The 19759-nt window shown below is 34.0% G+C and overlaps 7 protein-coding genes across 8 annotated transcripts in view; 3 read left to right on the forward strand and 4 right to left on the reverse strand.

The window, feature by feature from the left end:
* Positions 1-1621: 1621 nt before the first annotated feature.
* LOC108913856 (type 2 phosphatidylinositol 4,5-bisphosphate 4-phosphatase) lies at positions 1622-6416 on the reverse strand. Its single transcript, XM_018719499.1, has 4 exons — positions 6265-6416; positions 5974-6149; positions 4936-5145; positions 1622-2213 (listed from the first exon to the last, which is right to left on the reverse strand). The coding sequence occupies exons 1-4, from the start codon at positions 6338-6340 to the stop codon at positions 1932-1934; spliced, it is 744 nt and encodes a 247-aa protein (XP_018575015.1). The 5' UTR covers positions 6341-6416; the 3' UTR covers positions 1622-1931.
* Positions 6417-6902: 486 nt separating this feature from the next.
* LOC108913853 (jouberin-like) lies at positions 6903-9914 on the reverse strand. Its single transcript, XM_023456132.1, has 7 exons — positions 9067-9914; positions 8864-9003; positions 8282-8796; positions 7912-8061; positions 7557-7825; positions 7338-7499; positions 6903-7281 (listed from the first exon to the last, which is right to left on the reverse strand). The coding sequence occupies exons 1-7, from the start codon at positions 9912-9914 to the stop codon at positions 6903-6905; spliced, it is 2463 nt and encodes an 820-aa protein (XP_023311900.1).
* A 256-nt stretch (positions 9915-10170) lies between these two features.
* LOC108913861 (programmed cell death protein 5) lies at positions 10171-11084 on the forward strand. Its single transcript, XM_018719504.1, has 3 exons — positions 10171-10435; positions 10517-10631; positions 10689-11084. Exons 1-3 carry the CDS (start codon positions 10370-10372, stop codon positions 10898-10900), a joined length of 393 nt encoding a protein of 130 aa, XP_018575020.1. The 5' UTR covers positions 10171-10369; the 3' UTR covers positions 10901-11084.
* LOC108913860 (protein disulfide-isomerase TMX3) lies at positions 10955-13667 on the reverse strand. The gene is made up of 6 exons (XM_018719503.1): positions 13537-13667; positions 13036-13291; positions 12571-12899; positions 12075-12517; positions 11279-11471; positions 10955-11123 (listed from the first exon to the last, which is right to left on the reverse strand). Exons 1-6 carry the CDS (start codon positions 13571-13573, stop codon positions 11101-11103), a joined length of 1281 nt encoding a protein of 426 aa, XP_018575019.1. The 5' UTR covers positions 13574-13667; the 3' UTR covers positions 10955-11100.
* Positions 13668-13906: 239 nt separating this feature from the next.
* On the forward strand, positions 13907-16350 carry LOC108913858 (transmembrane protein 104 homolog). The gene is made up of 3 exons (XM_018719501.1): positions 13907-14195; positions 14250-14459; positions 14532-16350. The coding sequence occupies exons 1-3, from the start codon at positions 14166-14168 to the stop codon at positions 15714-15716; spliced, it is 1425 nt and encodes a 474-aa protein (XP_018575017.1). The 5' UTR covers positions 13907-14165; the 3' UTR covers positions 15717-16350.
* On the reverse strand, positions 15648-17026 carry LOC108913859 (DNA-binding protein SMUBP-2). The gene has a single exon (XM_018719502.1). It carries the CDS (start codon positions 16923-16925, stop codon positions 16515-16517), a length of 411 nt encoding a protein of 136 aa, XP_018575018.1. The 5' UTR covers positions 16926-17026; the 3' UTR covers positions 15648-16514.
* Positions 17027-17106: 80 nt separating this feature from the next.
* The window catches only part of LOC108913857, a 44240-nt gene continuing 41587 nt past the window's right edge, over positions 17107-19759 (forward strand). For both annotated transcript variants that reach the window (XM_023456128.1, XM_023456129.1), the window contains exon 1: positions 17107-17458. In XM_023456128.1, the coding sequence (XP_023311896.1) occupies positions 17362-17458 (97 nt within the window). In that variant the 5' untranslated portion in view covers positions 17107-17361. The remainder of the gene's footprint in view (positions 17459-19759) is intronic.

The raw sequence follows: 19759 nt of genomic DNA on the forward strand, positions 1-19759 counted from the left end.
GTGTCGGTAGAGTTATGAAACACCCTGTAGATGTTTTTTTTAAAACTTCCCATTTTCTGTCTTGTCGGGATCGACGAAGTCAAACAACTGGAGTATTTGTTTAAAAATACTTTATTTATCACTTGCCTTTCACACAGTCTATTTAAATGTATAATAAATCTAAGAATCGGAAATAAAATTCACAATAATACGACCAGCCTAAATATATATACACACAAAATAACATTGCTCTTACGTTACCTAGGAATGTAATTTAAAGTAAGAATGAAACCAATCGATATAAAATCAGATACGACTATTTAATACAACACGACTGCCCTAACATCCGTTATCCACTTTAAGCTTTCCTCCCCTCCATAAAGCTCGTATGTAGTAATATGGTTATATATTTTAACGTTAAATCTCAACTATACTTATTAAAACATGTACGATCTCATAATATCGCCGTATAAGAGACGAAATGTAAGAAATATGCAGGAAAGTAATAATCGACGGTATACAGGGTGATTCATTAACAATGGGAAAATCGCAAGCTGAAGATACCACACGTGAAATGGCGACCATTGGCGCAAACATGCCTTATCCGAAAGTTGATAGTTTCAGAGATACAGGGTGTTGAAAGTTAAAATTTTAAATCGTTTTTTTGCGATTATTCTGAAAATATGTAAGTTAGGAACTTGAAAATTTGTGAAACTATATTTTTTTAGGCGACGAATAAGATGCGTGTTGTAATTTTAGCATTGCTCATAGAGGGCGCCACTTATGACCAATTTGACCGATAATTTAGTTAATAACTTTTTACCCTGTATATTTAACATGAAACTTGATTCAAAACCTGAAATTTTTCCATCAATTATGTACTCTTTTTTCATTTCGGTGTCTCGACCCGTTTTCTGAAAGATCTTCGAGTATGAAACAACATATTGGGATTGCGTCTGACTTCGTTGGCAGCGATTTGTATTCTTTGCCACAACTCTTCACACGGGCCAAACTATATCTTTCATTCGAGACCTAATAGAAAAATCAAGAGGATTGAAGTCCGGACTTCTGGGTGGCCAAGCAAAAATGCTTCCACAGCTTGAAGAAGTTCTACTTTATTTAAGAAGAGACGTGTGGTTCATGCACGACGGAACTGCACCGTATTTTTCTCGGCCAGTGCGTGCATATTTAGATGCAGTTTTCCAAATCGCTGGATTGGCCCTCTAAGCATTTTTGCTTGGCCATCCAGAAGTCCGGACTTCAATCCTCTTGATTTTTCTATTTGGTCTCGAATGAAAGATATAGTTTACAAAGAATCTACTGGCTCGTGTGAAGAGTTGTGGCAAATAATACAAATCGCTGCCAACGAAGTCAGACGCAACCCCAATATGTTGTTTCAAACTCAAAGATCTCTCAGAAAACGGATCGAGATACTGAAATGAAACAAGAGTACATAATTGATGGAAAAATTTCAGGTTTTGAATCAAGTTTCATGTTAAATATACAGGGTAAAAAGTTATTAATTAAATTTCCGGTAAAATTGGTCGTAAGTGGCGCCCTCTACGAGCAACGCTGAAATTACAACACGCATCATATTCGTCGCCTAAAACAATATAGTTTCACAAATTTTCAAGTTTCTAGCCTACATATTTTCAGAATAACCGCAAAAAAAAACGATTTAAAATATTAACTTTCAACACCCTGTATCTCCTAAACTATCACCTTTCGATTAAGGCACGTTCGCGCCAATGCTCACCATTTCACGTGTAGTATCTTCAGCTTCCGACTTTCCCATTGTTATTGAATCACTCTGTATAGATGATAACACGTCTGAATAGAAGACGCCCGTAAAGAGAAACAACACATACAAACACATCGATTATCATTCTATAAATTATTTACAAGCATATTTCTATGTGTTAAAAAAAAAATACATCGGCGCATCGGCCCCATTACATGGGTCCTTCTATGATGCTCACTTTCATGAAATAGTAATACAAGCTACGGACTAACATTATGATCGCCAGGATGAAGGCCCCGGCGTAAGCTACGTAAATCCCGCTGTGGTTCCTCGCGTAAGTCAGAGTCCCTACGGTCACCCCGATACCGATGATTAGGCATACTATGGTCAAAATGAAAAATATGTTTCCCCTGCCCCTGGCGTAGTCCGGTCCAACGGATGAGACCTTCCGACAGTGGGGGCAACGGGCCAGTGCGTTATTTAACGTGTTGAACTGAAACAGAAATGGATGTCTGTAAGTTTTCAAGTCGGCTGCATCTCCCACGTCATTGGTCGGTGTTTGAGATTGGTAAATATATTTTTGTGTATCACATAGTTAAAAAAATCGATATAATATAGTTCAAGAATTAATACAAGTTTGGTAGTTTTCGAGAAATTAGATTCGTCCCTTAGGAACAAATCTCAACTCGATAGCTCTTGAAATAGCCGAGATATAGCTCAAAATTCCCAAAATTTGGATTCGATTTAAAATAATTCTCTCCAACTGAATAAAAACTGAATATAGTAGATTAAAGTTTTTTAATTTGACAAACGCCTATCGGTATCACTGTGGTTTTCATAGCACTCCTATTACCGTGGTTTATTGTTTACATCAATGCAGAATTAGTGGGCACTGTTTTAATCTATGTTGAAGACAAGTCATTCCAAATTTAGTGATATAACGAGATAAGTGATATAAAAATAAATATCAATTATTGGAATAAATATCTAAATGCAAACAATTAAAGGGGTCGAAAGAATTAATAATTTCCGAAATTTTTTCGTGGTTTTTGACGGACTGTATTTAGGTGAAAAATTGTCGTATCGGGATATAAAAAAAAAGCATTTTGAAGCTTTAAGATTCTAGTTTTTACATCTTTTGATCGAAATTTTTTTAGGAGCCACCGTTATCATGCAATTCTAAGAAATAGCGCGACAAAATTTTTTTGCAAATTTCCTTTTTTTTTGCAGTCCACTGACTTGGAAGAATTTTTTTCAGCTAAGTCATTGCATGGCTCAGATAGCTTGTTTATTCAGCTTCAATTTCCTTTTTTTTTAATTTCGATACGACCATTTCTCATTGAAATAGCGGATTTTTAATGGAGAAGAGTCCTTTTGTCTACATCCATCGATATCTCGGCCAGAAATTGTTGTACAGAGAATTGAGGGGCAGTTTCGAAAACTGGAATAAAATTTCTATAACATACTGCCGCAACTTTTCGGAAATTTTTTTTTTTCATCTTTTACATGAATTTTAAAAAACAGTAAAAAAAGTAATTTAGTTTTTTAGAAAATTAACAGCTAAATTAGAAATATTCATGAAATGACGAATGTTAAGCATGACTTTTACAGTTCAATATACCCAGAAGAACCCTGTGAAGTTTCATCTCGATCTAATGATCGTTTCTGTTTCACTTTTGAAAAAAATTAAAGGTTCACGTTTTTTGAGCTTAAACACTTCATAATCATGATTAAAATGGAAAAAATAATTTTTTTGAGGTTTTCTCACATTTTCACCGCAAAAATTGATGAAAAAAATTTTTTAATTTTTTTCAAAGAAAAATGGTGGTTTTGAAAAAAACTTTTTGTAAGTGATTACAGACTGCACATAAATTAATTAGAAATGTGTCTCAAAAAACGGTATGAATCGGGGTCGAATTCTGGTTTGGGTCAACTTTAATTATTTTAATTTAATTAAAAGTTGATGAACAGAAGCATAGGACAAAAGAGCCGAATTGTGCTGGAAACAATTGGATTTTGTTTTCTTCAATATCCGGAAGGTTTAAAAAAAAAACAAAAAAAAACGAAAAATTAAAAAAAACAATTTTTCCATTTTTATCATGATTATGAAGCGTTTAAGCTCAAAAAACGTGGCCCTTCAATTTTTTTTTAAAGTTTGACAGTTTGATACAAGGAAACAGTTTGCTAGATCGAGATGAAACTTCATGGGTCATGGTTAGAATTAGTCATTTCATGAATATTTAGCCGTCAATTTCCTAAAAAACCTTAAATTACCTTTTTCTTCCTATTTTTAAAATTTTTGGAAAAAATGAAAAAAAAATGTTTCCCGAAAAGTTGCGGCAGCAATTCTCCATATGTCCATTTATCGTTGAGATATCGATGGTTGTAGACAAAACGACCCTGTTCCATTAAAAATCCGATATTTCGATGAAAAATGGTGGTATCGAAATTAAAAAAAAAAAAAGGAAATTGAAGCTGAATAAACAAGATATCTCCTAAAAAATTTCGACTGAAAGATCTACAAAGCTAGAATCTTAGAGCTTCAAAATGCTTTTTTTTTAATTCCCGATACGACCATTTTCCACTTAAATACAGTTTGTCAAAAATCACGGAAAAATTTCGGAAATTCGTTTGACCCTTTAATTGTTTGCATTAGTATATTTGGTTTATTTACTTATGCATTTTTCTTTTTTTTTTGTATTGGAGAATTTAAAATCCATTTTACAGTTTCATTTTGGAAAAGGTACAGGCCGAAAATAAAAGACAGGAACAAAGTCCCTAAGTGATCTTAAAATGGTGATTTGTATTTGTTCAACACAAAACTAATACGTCCTTTATCGTATTATCAATTGGCTTATATCAATGAAATTATTTAAACAAGATAAATGTCCATGTCATGCAGAACTGCTCACATATTCAGATTTCATTACAAACAATATCGAAGAGAATTAAATATAACAAAATAAACAGAGAAACAAATACAAATTATTATTTAAGAAAGGAAAGTACTAAATATAGTCACGAAAGGTAGATTTCTGCATTTTGACGACTGCTTAGATGGTATTTTAGGATAAATCTTTTGAATTTATTCGAGTAATACCTGTCAAATAAAGTAGAAATACAAGACCTAGTAATAAATTACATATTTTTAAATCGTAAACGCACTGTAGTACTACCGCCGACAGAACCGATTAAGTAAAAAGAACCACACTCACCAAGAACGTGTCATGGCAATGGCCACAAGTTACCCGACACATGCCGGGCATCGTTGGCACAGGTGGAGTCACGGGACTTGGTGCCAAGTTGATGATCCTCTTGCAGTTGGGTCGAGGACAAGCGATTCTCTGCGAAGAGCTTTTGCATATGAGCAAACAGTTGCAGGGGCAACGCACGTATTTCTTCCCAGGAGGGGCATTCCTTATGGGCTAGAAAATCATACGCATCGAAATAATATTACTCTCTTGTTCGATTTATGTATTTACTATTTTTTTTAAATTCAATTTGTTCAAAGCTGTGATGTCTTAAATTAATGGAAATTTAAGTGGAACATCTATTGACAAATAAAGGATATAAAAGATAAGTATGTATCGCAGATGATTATATAAATTAACCTTTTGATCTCGACGGGGACATTTTATGTAAAAGAATAAATCAAGATATATAGCGCTGCTTGGCATAAAGGCAATTTGATACCGAAATCTAGTAAAATTGCTGAAATTTTAACTAGGATTAATAGAAAAAGTAAAATTTTCAGTTCACCGCAACATGATAGCAATGCTGTTTAAAGCTAGACTATTTTTAACACCAGAAATTAGTTTATATTATTTTATTTTGTAATTTTTAATGTATGCCAAATCATTATCAGTTTTATTCCTGTACGACCAACAGATTAGCACACCTCGTTGATAAAACTTTGCGGAAAATTGTTTGTTTATTTAAATGTTTTGAATTACACTTTGTATCTTATCACAAGGACATTGTCGATTTCTATGCATCAAAACTTGGGTCCAACAACAAATTATTATTTATAGACAAAGAAATACAAATTTTGTAAACTTCTGGTGGTATTTTGAGTTAAGTAAGAAAACAATCTTTCTGTTCAAAATATGTTACGCTAGACGAATCAGATAAAACCGGAATTAGTTGCAGTTAGTAAAGAAGAAAATAAGATTGTTTTATGCTGCTATATACATAAAATATTAATCAAATACTATGGAATTTTTTTCGTCTCAAATATCTGTTTTCAAACGTACCGTTGCCTCGTTGCACTGTGAACATTTCACAACGTGCTGATCGCGCTTTCCCGAAATATCAATCATCGCCTGGCATACTCGACATGTCACCATAGGGACTCCGCCACCTTCAGACGGTTGATAGAACGGAGGAGGAAGTTCATCTGGACCGATTGGGGACACAGTCGCCTGTTGTCCTAAGGAAAGATAACAAAAAACAGATACAGGCTTTTTGTAAACAATAACGCTGTGATAAAAAATGTAGTGAGTCATTATTCCATAATATACTGCAAAGTGGACAAAGTCCCTTACCTGCGACTTCCCCATTGTAAGTGCTACCTTCGTTCCCTAAAAGGGGTTGTTTCTCGCCTTCGTTTCCATCACCCATCGCAAACAAAAAATTTTCACAAAGAAACTCGGATAGGTTGACGGTCGAAGAACAACATTGACAGATCTTTTCTCAATAAAAAAAATATGTCGATAAAGTAGAACTGTTTGAATGCCTAATTATTTTAATATTTGAAAAAACAGGAATTCGATCTCTTGAAAATTCGATCTTATGATTGTTTTTTATGCATTGATTTGACATTTACTTTTTTTATATTGTTGTGTTTATATTTGGTTATAAAAATATAAGTAGTAGGTGTATTAGAAATCACTGTCTCTTTATATATTTGGAGATAAAAGAAATTTAAACCTACATTTCCATGATGAGCATATTTATATTTTTTACAAAGTAAGGTTAGTTTATTGACTCACGTCTCAAAGTATTTCTTTAGTAATTCAGTAATCTGCGATTTCTTTTTAATTTACAACGTGGCAGAATACCCACATTCAATTTAGAAGGAACACCATTATTAATCTTAAACAATAATTATAATCATTGTAAAATTTATTAACCTATTCTTATAAATATAAATTAACATTTTAAAATTTAAATAGGAGAATTCTCAATGGTTTAACAGTTTATCCATTTTCACTAAGACGTCATGGAAAGAAATGTTTTCTTTCGGATGCGATTTTTCGTTAGACACATTTGGGCTAAATTTATCATCGTGAAGTATATTATTTTGCTTCACATCCTCTTTTCCGGCATTATGGTGATATAATAAAATGGGAGATATGCTGCCGTAGTGAGAAAAAGCGATGAGATTATCTCCGGGATGAAACCTTACACAGTGCACGGTTTCTAAAGGAAGATGATTTAAGAAAGGTTCGTAAGTCATGACGTCTTTGCCCGTTTTAGCATCCCACACAACGACCAATCCATTTTCACTGCCCGATGTTACGTACTTTCCGCAAGTCGTTATGGAGCAAAATGTTTGTATTCTGCAAAAAATATAGGCTTTATAATTTCCAAGGAAGTAAATTATTAACTCGTATACCGTAAATTAAGGGCGCCTTGCAACCAATACAGCACACAGGCCCTTTTTATTGACATTATCCTTAATATACTGTCCCTTGAGTGCACCAACAATTTCTTTTGATTCGGGAACAAGAGGATTTCGTTTATTACGGTATTTTTTAAATCGGGGGTGGACATGTCTCTGAAAACCACGAATTTTATGCCATATTATGGCATTTATACGTTTCAAATTCTTTACCGTTCAAATTGCCAGTCGAAGTTATCTAATTTCGACCATTCAATAATCGTACCAATCAAATCCGAGGAATACAGATGTGTCGATTTTCTGTTAAAACAAACCGATGTAACGAACCCTTTGTGCTTCTCCAATTCCTGTCGTAACTCGTATTTTCCTTCGTCTCTGTTGAATAACCACATCCGTAGGGTGCTATCGTAACACCCCGTTGCTACGACTGTGTTATCATCGTTTATGTCGGCGGCGTACACGTAAATTGGATGAGGTAAAATCTAAGAAAGAAAAAATGGCGCAAAACATGCAAATATATACGTCCATCCCCATAGAAATCGATTTTTATTTAATTGCAAAGTCGTACCTGTAAAAAGGAATTTGTAGAAAAATTCCAGATTACTACAGTGTTGTCGGCTGACGCTGTCAAAACTAACGTATCGTCTAAAGACCAGTTTATGCTGTATATCAGCCCCGTATGTTCGTTAATGCACTGTGTTTCTTCGAAAGAACTCACCTAAAAGGGGACGGAAATGATATTGGTCTACATAATATAATCAATTTTTAATTTGTAGTAACGTTAATGAACCAGCAACAACTTTTGCACCTAAGTAGAAACGGTAGTACAAAAATAACAATAATACAATCAATTTGTTCATTTTCTGAGCATTTTGAATCGTTAAACCTCTCTGTTTTCTCAGACACTCTGTATATTATACAGTTAGACATAAACTCACCTCGTACACGATAACAACGAACGATTCTTTGACCTGCACAGCGCAGGCCAAAAACAAACCGCTGTGACTAAATTGTAACAGAAAGCAGCCGTTATCGTAACTATCCAACTCGGCTAAGGGCTTATTTGGTAATTCGAAAGTATCGTTGGAACATTTCGATCTGACTCCTGACGAAGCTTCTGTAACGCCAGAAGTTCCGATATTTTGAGGATTCCGCGTAAAGTCCCTGAGCTTAGAAATGTTCTCTATCTGTAAAGGAGTTTTGGATCTAAATGTTTCTATGACTTTCTTCGGCGAAATGACTTCTTTGACTGTTACGTACAAAACCGATGGGTATTTTTTTAGTTTATTAGCTTTCCATATGTACCATAAGTCGCATTCTGTAAGGTTGCATTTTTTAATGTCTTTTGGGTAGTAAAGTTGCAGTTTGACTTTTTTGTTCATATTTAATGTTCGATCTCTTGTTACCGGTTTGAGGAATGCAAACGCTATCCTGTGCCATCCCTTATAACAATCTAAAAAGATATATGAACTTTTATTATTTTACTTTCTTCAAAAATATCAATTAATAATTAGACGTACGTTTTTGTAGAGTTTGGAACTTTTTTGATATGTACGGCACATAATCTAACACCTCAAAAAATAAAATTACATTTTCGTTTGCTAAATAACCAAAGTCTTCGTTAAGTAAAATCGATTCCTCCCATTCTGGACTAAAAGTTCTAAAATAATACAAAATACCATTTTCAACCGTTTTTAATTTACTACCCTACTCATCTTCATACCTTTTTTCCTGTAGGTTGTACGAGCCAGTCATTACCGGCAAAATGTAATCTTGCTCTTCATTTTCATAATAGAAAACAACAGATCTGTTTTTACTGCTTTTAGAATAATATTTCCCAGTGTTGATGTCGACAATATGCACTTTCACTGTCGGATGTGTGACATAAGAATCCAAGAGAAGAGCTTCTGTTTTGTGTATAACTATGTCCACAATTTTCTCATAATTATATTTACAATCAGTTTCAGTTTCTTTGTTATCATCAACTTTCTTTGTTTTTGTTGGTTTTTCATTAGGCACTTCACTACCTACCTTTGATACACGATCATCCGTACTTTCTTCCTTATGTATTACCACATCATTTATTTCCTCTGAATGTTTTGATATATCACTTAAACTCTTTACATAAGTTTTACCTAAATCGGTTGAGTTCTCTCCGGCTGACAACACTGGATCGTTATGCACTACAAAATCAACTGCCTCATTATTTCCTTTATTATCGTTTTCAACAATGTACGTTCTTTGACTGGACGTACTATTATTATTATTCGAGTTGACCACTTCTTTAGGTGATTTATTTTTACTTTTTCTTGGTTTGGGAATAGGTCTGGAAGCTTTTAAGACTAAATCCTTGTTTTCATCCACTTCTTCAGCAGAATTTTGTAAAAATTTCTTCAGTAAAAAGGACTTGTTTGACTCGTTACCACTAATTATGGATAAATTCTCGTTCGAGGCATTCTCACATTTGCTGTTATCTATTTGCTTTGGTTTTAACATAGCTCCCTTCAATATCGAATTAAAAGCTTCTCTTGTTTCATTCGTTACACTTTGTGTTGCACTTTGAATTGACATTATCGTTTGAGGTGTGTATTTAAAAGAGTACCTTAAATCTTTATCAATTTTTTTATTCAAATACTCCAATTTAGAAGCAAAGTGATTTGTGTAGAAATTGGAGATTCATTTAAATTGTTGTTGTTGACTTAAATAAATGGTTTCCATGACAACAAAAATACAGACAATGCCCCACAGACGACAATACATAAAACATTTGAAGTTTATGGTCCTTGAAATTTTCAAGTGTACTACTGGATTTGTGTTCTGTGGACCTAGTGCTAATTCTGTCATTTATTTCTGTTTCTGATATTTTTCTTGTCGTCGTTCTTGTTTTTGTGCGCTTAGTGGAATATGCGAAATTATGAACTGCGAAGGGCATGTGCAATATAATTAATGATAATTTGTGATTTTTTCTTTTTCCCGAATTTGTACGAGTTTATTTTTTAATTATCAATCACCCAACATTAGATAATATGGCAGATCCCGAATTAGACGAAATAAGAAAGCAAAGACTTGCTCAGCTACAATCGCAATATCAGGTATTTAAAATAAAACTTTTGTTAGGTTAAGTATACGAAACCTAACAGTTGTTATAATGTACTACGATCCTAAACTTTCAGGGAGGTGAATCGAATCAGGCCTCGCAGAAACATAAGGAAGAGCAAGCTAGAGCACAGGAGGACGCAAAAAATTCTATACTGTCTCAGATATTGGACCAGTCGGCCCGAGCAAGATGTAAGAACGTAGTATAATGTAATACTTTCAATTTTCGTCATCAATTATTATTTGTAGTGAACACCTTAATGTTGGGAAAGCCGGAGAAGGGACAGATGGTTGAAAACATGTTACTGAGAATGGCGCAAACCGGGCAAATCTGCACAAAGATAGGAGAGAAAGAGCTGATAGGACTGTTGGAAAACGTTAGCAGTCAAACGAAAAGCAAGACTTCGGTGAAGTTTGATCGTAGGAGAGCCGCCTTAGATTCTGATGATGAAGACTTTTAGTTTTTAGGATGTTTCGTTGGGGTAATTTTAGTTTGGAACCGCTTAAAACAATACTCTTAAGGTAACGTTTATTTACAACAATAATTCATAAATACAAAGTATGCGATGATACTAATTTTAAAACTTACGTAGTATGTACAATAAATGCGTTTTAATAAATTATTTACCTGCTTGTATAAAATAAGGGGGTCGTCTTTGATTTATTCTTTTTTCTCGTGCAGATCTGAAAGTTAATATATTAAGTCATGCAAAATTTTTGTTGTAAAAAGTTCTACAACATTTTTTGTCAAATTTTTTCAAAAATGGTGAATACAAAAACGTGTACTCCAAACATACTTAATTTTATTTTAAATTTATATAGAAAAATAAAAAACATACCTTCTTCCTCCTCATCGGCATCTAAAATATCAGCGCAACAGATCGAATACAAAATAAACGACAGGAAACTTAACGGCAATCCAAACAACACGGTGGTCAGCACGGGATTCCCTCGCCACATGTCGGCTAAGGCGGTACTCGCTTCAAAGTACGTTCTGTAAAGGCGGACAGCTATGCCGTTTCCTCCATAAGCCTGAAATCAAAGAAATCGCATTGTAGGGTCGCTACGCTCGTCATCCGACCAATACCGGTCCTCAACTAATTTTACAAAATTCGAGCAGGAATAAGAAAATGGATAAGTAGTATTTCCTTCTCGACTGTTGGTATTGCCCCTACGAGCATTGAATTACTGGCAAAGTCTAGGAAACGGCTTAGATCATTCGTCAGCCGCCACCGGTATATGTCTGGTGGATTCGGCTGACAAATTTTACTGAAGCAACAGTCAGGACAAATAAATAAAAATGGCGTTCACTCCTTTATTCCGAAGATTTTCTCCTAAAAGTCCTTTCTCCGTTTAACTTTGTTGTTAATTGTGTGATTCTAATTTTTATCATTACGTCAGGATGGTCGAAAATGGGAATTTTTGGTCGAAATCAAGTCGCAATTATTTCAATATCTTCATTAAAAAAACCGATGGTTCAAAAAGCAAAACAATTTTTTTTATATTCCACGATTTTAGAATAACGTAGATTCGCAGCAAGTTGATCGCAAAAATCAACATCGGAAATCGGTACATTGATATTTTCATTTGAGAGAATCGACGGTATTGTGTAAATAATATCCTAAAGTTACTTACCGGTATGGTCTGGTTATGTATCCGTTCAAGGAATACGTCGATGGCATCAACCGTCATCTCGGTAGGGTCGTCCTCGGGTACGTGATGGTGGTAGGTGGTGGAATTCAAAACTATCAAGTAAGGCAGAGGTAAGACTTGCATGGCGATGCTATTCGCCAGTTCCGGACTTCCGATCCACCCGAACTGGAAGTGCTTGTGGTATTTATCCCTTTTCTTTCTTAACAAAGACTCCACCATGTCTCGGAACTCCAGCATTTCGGTCGGGATTTGTTGCAACTTGTTTTCCTCGACAACGACGAGGACGATGTACTTGTTAGTTTGTAGAATTTCGTTTATATTTCCCCGAGTAATTTTCGGGAACGTCTCGAAGCGCTCTTCGTTGATCCACTTATACAGCGACGAATTTAAATGTTCCGCTTTCTCTTCGCTGCTTCCCGAATCCACTGAAAATTCAGTTCGATCTCGAATGACGTACTTTCTTCAAAATATAACTTACCTGAATAAAAATAATGTAAGCTTTCTTTGTAAACGAACACAGCGGGCAATTCGTCGACGTCTACGTGTTGTTTAGCGATCTCCTCTGTTGCGGAGTAAAAAAATCCGTGAGGTTGCAGCTTTAAGGCGGCGTCATAAAAAATCTCCCACAGCGGACCTTCCTGGCTGCCCACGTACATGAAGAACAGCTGATTCATATTTTTAATGTTTGTTAAACTTTCGGAACGGGTAACTTCTTGTACAGCCGGCCCGGCCATCCTAATTGCGAAGTTTACTATGTCGTCCTTAGTGCGATCGCCATGAAAGAGGTAGTCGGCATCCGGTTTTATGCTTAAAATACAAAAATTATACCAATAACGTAACGGGACCGTTTGAAAATAGCATACAAAGCAGATCTACATTTACTAGCTCTTGTTTTAATTGAAACGAAAGGCCTAAACAAAAATATATTTGTTCAATAACTTACAATTTTATTGTGGGATAACCCGAGACATCAAATTCCGATGCGACTGAAGGAAAACGAGTGCAGTCCACTCTTCCTACTCTGACATTCGTTTTGTACAAGGCTTGGGCCACGTGGGCCCATATGGGTTCAAGTCTCTTGCAATGACCGCACCAGGGTGCATAAAATTTAACCAACCAATATCCCCCTTCCCTTCTTATTTCAGAGAATTTGTCACTTAATTCCAATACACGAGAACCACAGGTTTCCATAAAGAAACCTAAAAATTAAATTTTACTCAATAATTATTATTATCCATCAGTTTATGAACTGCATGCAATAAATTCAAACTAATTTATCCCTTCTTAAGGTACAGGGGTAGAATTTTGCTACCTTAAATATTTAATTTATTTACTGCAGTAGTTCTCATGATTTAAAAAAATTATATATTGATAAACGCGCACTAAATAACCAAAACAGCAAGGTAGGTATTATAAATCTTGCTAATATGCTGTAAATACTCACATATTAATATTATTAAAAAAGAATAATACAAATTCATTATGGCATAAATAAAAAATATACCATGAACCCAAAATTGCTAACTACAAAATTGTTTATTTTTCATACAACTCCTATGCAGGGCGGGGAGTAGTTCAATCGATAAACAAAAAGTACTAAAGTTGTTTCCTTCTTCTCAGAGTATCTGATCAGGACAGGAGTTCTTTCGTTTGTGTTTCGTACACTTTCTACAAGTGACCTTAGATCATTATAATCGAAACAAGTGGCGGATGTAGTCTTAACTTTAAATTAAAAAAGTGTTTTGTAACTCATTTGTTGTTACAAAGTATATTTTACGTTTTTACATTGAAAACACTTCAAATTTATCTCAAAACGAAAGTGATCTAGGCATTTTTGTAAATGTCAAAATGTAAAAGGCAGAAGAAGCTAAACGTGTACAAATAACATGGCCATGACGTAATAAACGTCAAAAACATTAAGTACGTAAACAAAAAGTGACATGTAAACTGATATGGAAAAGACAAAGAATCATAGATAAATCAAAATGTAACATATTTACCTGACTAATTTTAAAATAAGGAAAAAGTTTGTGTTATATAAATTAGATATCGAATAAGTTTACATTCTTCACAATGCCACAAAGAGATCAGTATCCCCCATGGGTAAGTTTATTTAAATGATTTTTTTAAATAAGTTGTTAAAAACTTCCTTTTCAGGTGGGGCTTGTTTATATCTTTAACTTAATCGTTGGAACAGGTGCATTAACTCTACCGGCTGCTTTTGCCGGAGCTGGCTGGTTGTTTAGTACCTTCCTTTTAATATTCCTGGCTTTTGTAAGTTTTGTAACTGTTACGTTTGTAATCGAGAGTATGGCATGCGCAAATGCCACTATCCAGTGGAGAAGGATACAGTCTCACAAAATCGATGTAAGCAAATTTTTATTTTTTAAATAAAATGTGACATAAATGACGAATTTAAATTTTTAATGTCTTTTGTAGGAGAGTGAAGTTCCCTTAGATACAGACTCAGAAACTGACAATACTTCCGAGGAGACGGCCATCCTTAGGGTTAATAGAAGATATCGGTATTATAACGTCAATACAAAGGTAGAATTAGGAGAAATAGCGGCTTTATATTTAAATAAATTTGGACATATGTTGTTTTTTGTGTCTCTCTGTGTTTACTTATTTGGTGATCTAGCCATATACACGGCAGCTTCCGGGAAAACTTTGGTTAATCTTAGTTGTAAGAATGACAGTGATACCGAGGATTTTAATTTGAAGTGTTGGAAGTCTTACGACTTAACAAAAATGGACGTGTATAGAATATTCGTTACTATTTTCGCGTTACTGGTAGGTCCTTTTACTTATTTTAATGTTCAAAAAACTAAATATTTACAATTTTTCACGATAAGTATAAGATGGTTCGCCTTTTTGGTTATGGTTACTCTAGCCTCTATTAGATTGATTACATACGGACAACAAGGTTACCCTAATATGATAAATCTGCGAGAAGTACCTGCCTTAGCCGGTTCCAGCGTTTACAGTTTTATGTGCCACCACTCGTTGCCAGGTTTAATAGCTCCTATTTCCGATAAGCAACAAATTACGAAAAAAGTCAGTTTCGATTTCTTCCTGATCTGTTCGTTTTATTTGTTGCTGTGCGTGACGGGATCGTTCGCGTTTGAAAAACTAGACGTGTTATATTCCCTTAATTTCATTTATACGGACGATTCCAGTTTATTAATGAAGATAATCGGGTTCTTCCTAGCGGCGTTTCCTTTGTTTCCGATGTCGACGAGTTTCCCGATAATAGCGATAACGCTGCAGAGTAACTTGAAGAATTTTATGTTGGATCAGACGATAGACCGACGGAACTTTTTCGTTAATCGTCTGGTTTTTCCGACACTCGCCGTCGTTCCTCCGGTCGTTGTAGCCCTGTGCACGCACAACCTTAAACGATTGGTGGAAATAACCGGCACTTATGCCGGTGTAATAGTACAATACGTCGTACCTGCGATTCTGGTGCTTTACGCGAGGCGGCATTGCATAAAAGACTTCGGATCTAGTAATCACAGGTACGCCAGCCCTTTTAAACACTTCTCCTGGTTTTTGTTTATAATTGTATGGTCCATAATTTGCATCATATTCGTCACCGTGGATTTTATTATAAACGGAGTATAAATTTTAATTAACAAAATTTACTATAATTTAATTGATGTAGTGTTTGCGTCCGATGAGTAACAGCATTTCTATTACTGAAGAGTGACGATGTTTCTATTATTGGCATACTTCTCTTACCACTATTACATTCAAATTATTGTCTTGTGTTCTATACGGAATGATCATTTTTGGGAAGTCTTCTCTTCGTTGTTACCAAAGTTGAAACCAAAGTTTATTAGACACACTGTGTTCGTTTTATTAAAATAAAATTGCTCTCTACCGTCAAGCTAAACGATAGATAAGCGATATTAATTATTTTTCAAGGTTTCCGTAACTTTATTTGAAATATAATAGTTAAATTTAAGCCCCATTTTCGTAGTGGGAATACTGAGAATAAAGTTTACAGCCTTTACTATCAAACCCGGCCTATATGTATTATGACCAATATGTTTACAGTGACGATAGTCCTTGTATTAAATTTTTATTACGTAAAGTGGCACAAACGGTTGAAAATTGAACATTCTTATACATTTTGTTAACAGTGCACCTTAAAATTATGCCATTATTTCAGGATAGTTAGTTATTCAATTATACGGTGTAAATAATAACATGTAAATCAGTATTTTTCACATCTGAATAAATATTTTCTTAATTAATTTTGTTTTTAACATTGTACCTTTCCAAAATATCTATTTTGAGGCAGTGATTTGAATTCATTTTCATATATACATGTTTAGGATTCAGTTACAGACACAGCTATTTATATGTAAAGCTCAGTTAATGTATTTTTAAATATTAGAAAACAAATTAGCGAAAACATTACTTTTTCTGTTTATTTGACAAATTTTGCTTAGGTTTCCTCTCCAACTGCATTTGTTTTAGCTTCATAGATAATTTGGTATGGGCCTGCGAGTGTTTTTCTTGTGATAATTTCGTGTCGGGATGTAGAAATTTTCGCTTCTCGTCCCTTCGGACTGCTTCGCCACAACCATGTATTTCAGGTAACCCATGAGTTGTACAAAACCTTTTACTACAGTATTTACATTGTATAGCAAAATCCTTCGTGCGATTCTTACATTTTGTAAAACAACACACAGTATCGACAGCAGTTACTTTTTGCAAAACTTCGTCTAAATCTTTAGATTTCACAGCTTCCTTTAAGTCGTTATCTTTAGTTTTATGATTCGCTTTTTCCATTTTAGTAGATGTTACTGTTGAAGTTGAAGCCATTTTGAGTAATTTAATATTTTGTTTAAAAGACAAATTTTACGAAAAATACAATTTTTTTAGGTTATATTAACGTTTCAGGTCTTGACATTTCTGTCTTAAGTTTTGACAGTAGGTTACAACTTTTACCAACAGAGGTCAGCAGCGTATATTTTACCAATTATCAAGATGTCAAGAGAAAACAGAGAAGCTGTCAGAAAACTAACTTGATTTGTAGTAGAGTAATGTCATTTCTACGCGAAAATAGGAATATTGATGTGGCTCCGCAGCATTAACAATTTCTTCAAGATCATTAAAACAATTGGACGAAAGTGAGTGGTTTGTGTGTATTAAGATGTGACGGAAGTTAAATTATCTATTACCAACGATCGATAACGCAAAATAAACGGTGATAGCAAATAATTTGTTTGTGCCCCATGCTGGTAAAGTGTTTTAAATTATGGAAATTTCTTGGAAATGGTTAAATTTGTGTTTAGGGCTGTTGCTTTTTCAACTTTGCCATGGATTTCCCGTCAATTTGGAGGATTCTGTAGCAGGTGAGTCATCACCGATTGTCTCATACTTACTTTCACGGACAAATCTTATCAATCTGTACATATGAAACATCTTGATTTTATTTATTACTTAGATAGGTGATCAATAAATTGTTCCTATGATTTCGTGTCTGATAACCGTTATCAAAAAATGCAACTGATTCATTAATCTGTATAATATCCAGGAGAATTTTATAATTGTAGTTACACATATTTATGTAAAATTAGCATTAAAAAGTTACCAAATTCTCCTATATAAATTTTTATACAACGGGAACATTAAAATATCGTATATTGTTGATATATTTAGGAAATTTAGTACGACATAATCGAAAAAGTAAATACAATATTTTTTTCTCCTTTTTTATACTCTATTGTCTTTTAATTTGCATTTGATCTATTCCACCATGAATTAGACTTTATTTTGCATAATTTTGTACAGAACGAAATTTCGAAATTATAATATGTACCTGACTCTCATTTGAGATACTTATTAAAATACGCGCACTAATGATAAATATGCGAATGCAACGAGATATTTGTGTAACACAAGTTAATCTAGATCTACTTAGTTTCATAGGCGGTTTTATTAATGTATTTATTTATGTACGCAAAGTACATGTATTTTAGAGCTCCCCTTTTTAACTAACGCTTTGATAATGGTTTGATTACTTTTTGACAGCCAATAAAGTTATATGGATCCTGTAATGCTTTTATTGTGCCTGTTTGAATGACGCAAATCGCGAGGTCGTTAACAATTCTTAGCAATTGAGTGACTGTTGGTGATATGCTGCCTTAAGTATAGGTTTTCTAGTCTTTTTTTCGTTTAATTTTGTTTGTTGTTTTATTACGGGAGACCTAGTCCGAATTGTAGTAAATTGTTTAAATTTAAAATGTATGTCTTACAATTAAGAAAAATATGGATTAAATCATTTTTCATTCATTGTAGATGGCTAAAAATTATTTAAAATGTTCAAAACGATGTGTATTTTGAGCTGTACAGTTTAAAATGCGTTTTCCTTAAAAAATCTACCTTGCATATGTTCTTAACACGTGGGAAGGCCTGTTATTGTTGATTAAATTCATTGTGTAAACTGGTTTGGTAATTAATCTTACTATTGGTTTTCGCGTTGTCGTAAAAGAAGATGCGTTGTACCCTGTAACGCAAGAATTATTCCGTAATTATAGGCTGAGCACCTTTTTGTAGTTGTAACGGATATATAACCGTACCGTAATTGTAATTGATATTTCTTACGGGGTTTCTACAGTCGTTTCGTTCTGTTATCTCGAGGAAGAGGTTTTTGTTCACCTACTTCGGACAGACAATTAAATATACTGCATTACATACTAGTTTTATGATTTTTGCCCGAAAAATTTATAGCTGTCGGTGTCTTTTCCTTTGATAAATATTTAAATAGTACGTTTCGGGGTTAATAGTTTTCCAGGGCTTGATATTTAAATTGGAAATAATTTGTAGTGTGACAAATCTGCTGGCGAGTGAAGTTATTGGGAAACTGTATAAATGACATTATGACTCGGTGTACAAAGGAAGACTTAATAGAAATGAATTTGTCGGAATTAGTAACAGTGGTGAAATTTGCGAAATATACCGAGGAATTTCTAATTTTTGCAACACTTCTAATAAATTATATCGAGAATATTTTTGGAGTTTCAACGATGTATCTAACAATTTCTGTCAATCTTTAAAGATTTTAAACTGTAATCTTCCAACATGTTTTAATTTGGTTAAAAGACTTTTATTTACTGACTACTCAATTCACGATTGAAATCTGTTGTTCCTATTCGTGTCGTTTTCGTAATTTATTCGAAAACGATTATCTCTGGCAAAAGTTCTTCGGCATTTTCTTTGAACTTGAATTTTTTTATTTTAGAACCTTTACTACTTTTTTTATTCCGGCAAGTATATATCTATTGTACCAAATTTCCTGAAAACTTTGACGTTTGAACAATAACAAAATGTAACAACCTTAAAAAAACTCCGTTTATATATTTTTCGTTGTTTCTCGAAATTTCCATGGGTTTCTAAGAACAGTATAGAACAAGCTCTAAGCTTCAGAACACAAAAGAACTAGAGCATCCGGAAACATCGTTAAACAAAAAATAAGGAAGCAAAGCACACTATATTATATAGAGCAACTTTCGCCACAGTATTTCGTTGTATTTGCCATTTGTTTGAAAACGATTATTATTGAACTTAATATAATTCCGTAAGTACTATTTTTTTGTGTAGACAAGTATGTTAATTTTTAGGCAGATGCTCGGAACCGTATTTTTAGATCTCGT

This window comes from Anoplophora glabripennis, unplaced genomic scaffold, assembly GCF_000390285.2.
Source record: "Anoplophora glabripennis isolate ALB-LARVAE unplaced genomic scaffold, Agla_2.0 scaffold1201, whole genome shotgun sequence".
NCBI classification, from domain to species: domain Eukaryota; kingdom Metazoa; phylum Arthropoda; class Insecta; order Coleoptera; family Cerambycidae; genus Anoplophora; species Anoplophora glabripennis.

What these genes read in the sequence shown, in the direction of transcription:
- LOC108913856 (XM_018719499.1), bottom strand. Translation starts at nt 6,340, where the DNA reads ATGGGTGATGGAAACGAAGGCGAGAAACAACCCCTTTTAGGGAACGAA. An exon ending in CACAGTGCAACGAGGCAACG is followed by an intron (nt 5,146 to 5,973) that starts GTACGTTTGAAA and finishes ATGATTTTCTAG; the next exon opens with CCCATAAGGAATGCCCCTCC. An exon ending in ATTGCCATGACACGTTCTTG is followed by an intron (nt 2,214 to 4,935) that starts GTGAGTGTGGTT and finishes TTTCTGTTTCAG; the next exon opens with TTCAACACGTTAAATAACGC.
- LOC108913859 (XM_018719502.1), bottom strand. Translation starts at nt 16,925, where the DNA reads ATGGCTTCAACTTCAACAGTAACATCTACTAAAATGGAAAAAGCGAAT.
- LOC108913858 (XM_018719501.1), top strand. Translation starts at nt 14,166, where the DNA reads ATGCCACAAAGAGATCAGTATCCCCCATGG. An exon ending in GAGATCAGTATCCCCCATGG is followed by an intron (nt 14,196 to 14,249) that starts GTAAGTTTATTT and finishes CTTCCTTTTCAG; the next exon opens with GTGGGGCTTGTTTATATCTT. An exon ending in TACAGTCTCACAAAATCGAT is followed by an intron (nt 14,460 to 14,531) that starts GTAAGCAAATTT and finishes TGTCTTTTGTAG; the next exon opens with GAGAGTGAAGTTCCCTTAGA.
- LOC108913853 (XM_023456132.1), bottom strand. Translation starts at nt 9,914, where the DNA reads ATGTCAATTCAAAGTGCAACACAAAGTGTAACGAATGAAACAAGAGAA. An exon ending in CTACAAATTCCTTTTTACAG is followed by an intron (nt 7,826 to 7,911) that starts GTACGACTTTGC and finishes TTTCTTTCTTAG; the next exon opens with ATTTTACCTCATCCAATTTA. An exon ending in TTCGACTGGCAATTTGAACG is followed by an intron (nt 7,500 to 7,556) that starts GTAAAGAATTTG and finishes CGTGGTTTTCAG; the next exon opens with AGACATGTCCACCCCCGATT.
- LOC108913860 (XM_018719503.1), bottom strand. Translation starts at nt 13,573, where the DNA reads ATGAATTTGTATTATTCTTTTTTAATAATATTAATAT. An exon ending in TTTTTTAATAATATTAATAT is followed by an intron (nt 13,292 to 13,536) that starts GTGAGTATTTAC and finishes TTTAATTTTTAG; the next exon opens with GTTTCTTTATGGAAACCTGT. An exon ending in CTTACATTATTTTTATTCAG is followed by an intron (nt 12,518 to 12,570) that starts GTAAGTTATATT and finishes CTGAATTTTCAG; the next exon opens with TGGATTCGGGAAGCAGCGAA.
- LOC108913861 (XM_018719504.1), top strand. Translation starts at nt 10,370, where the DNA reads ATGGCAGATCCCGAATTAGACGAAATAAGAAAGCAAAGACTTGCTCAG. An exon ending in AGCTACAATCGCAATATCAG is followed by an intron (nt 10,436 to 10,516) that starts GTATTTAAAATA and finishes CTAAACTTTCAG; the next exon opens with GGAGGTGAATCGAATCAGGC. An exon ending in CCAGTCGGCCCGAGCAAGAT is followed by an intron (nt 10,632 to 10,688) that starts GTAAGAACGTAG and finishes TATTATTTGTAG; the next exon opens with TGAACACCTTAATGTTGGGA.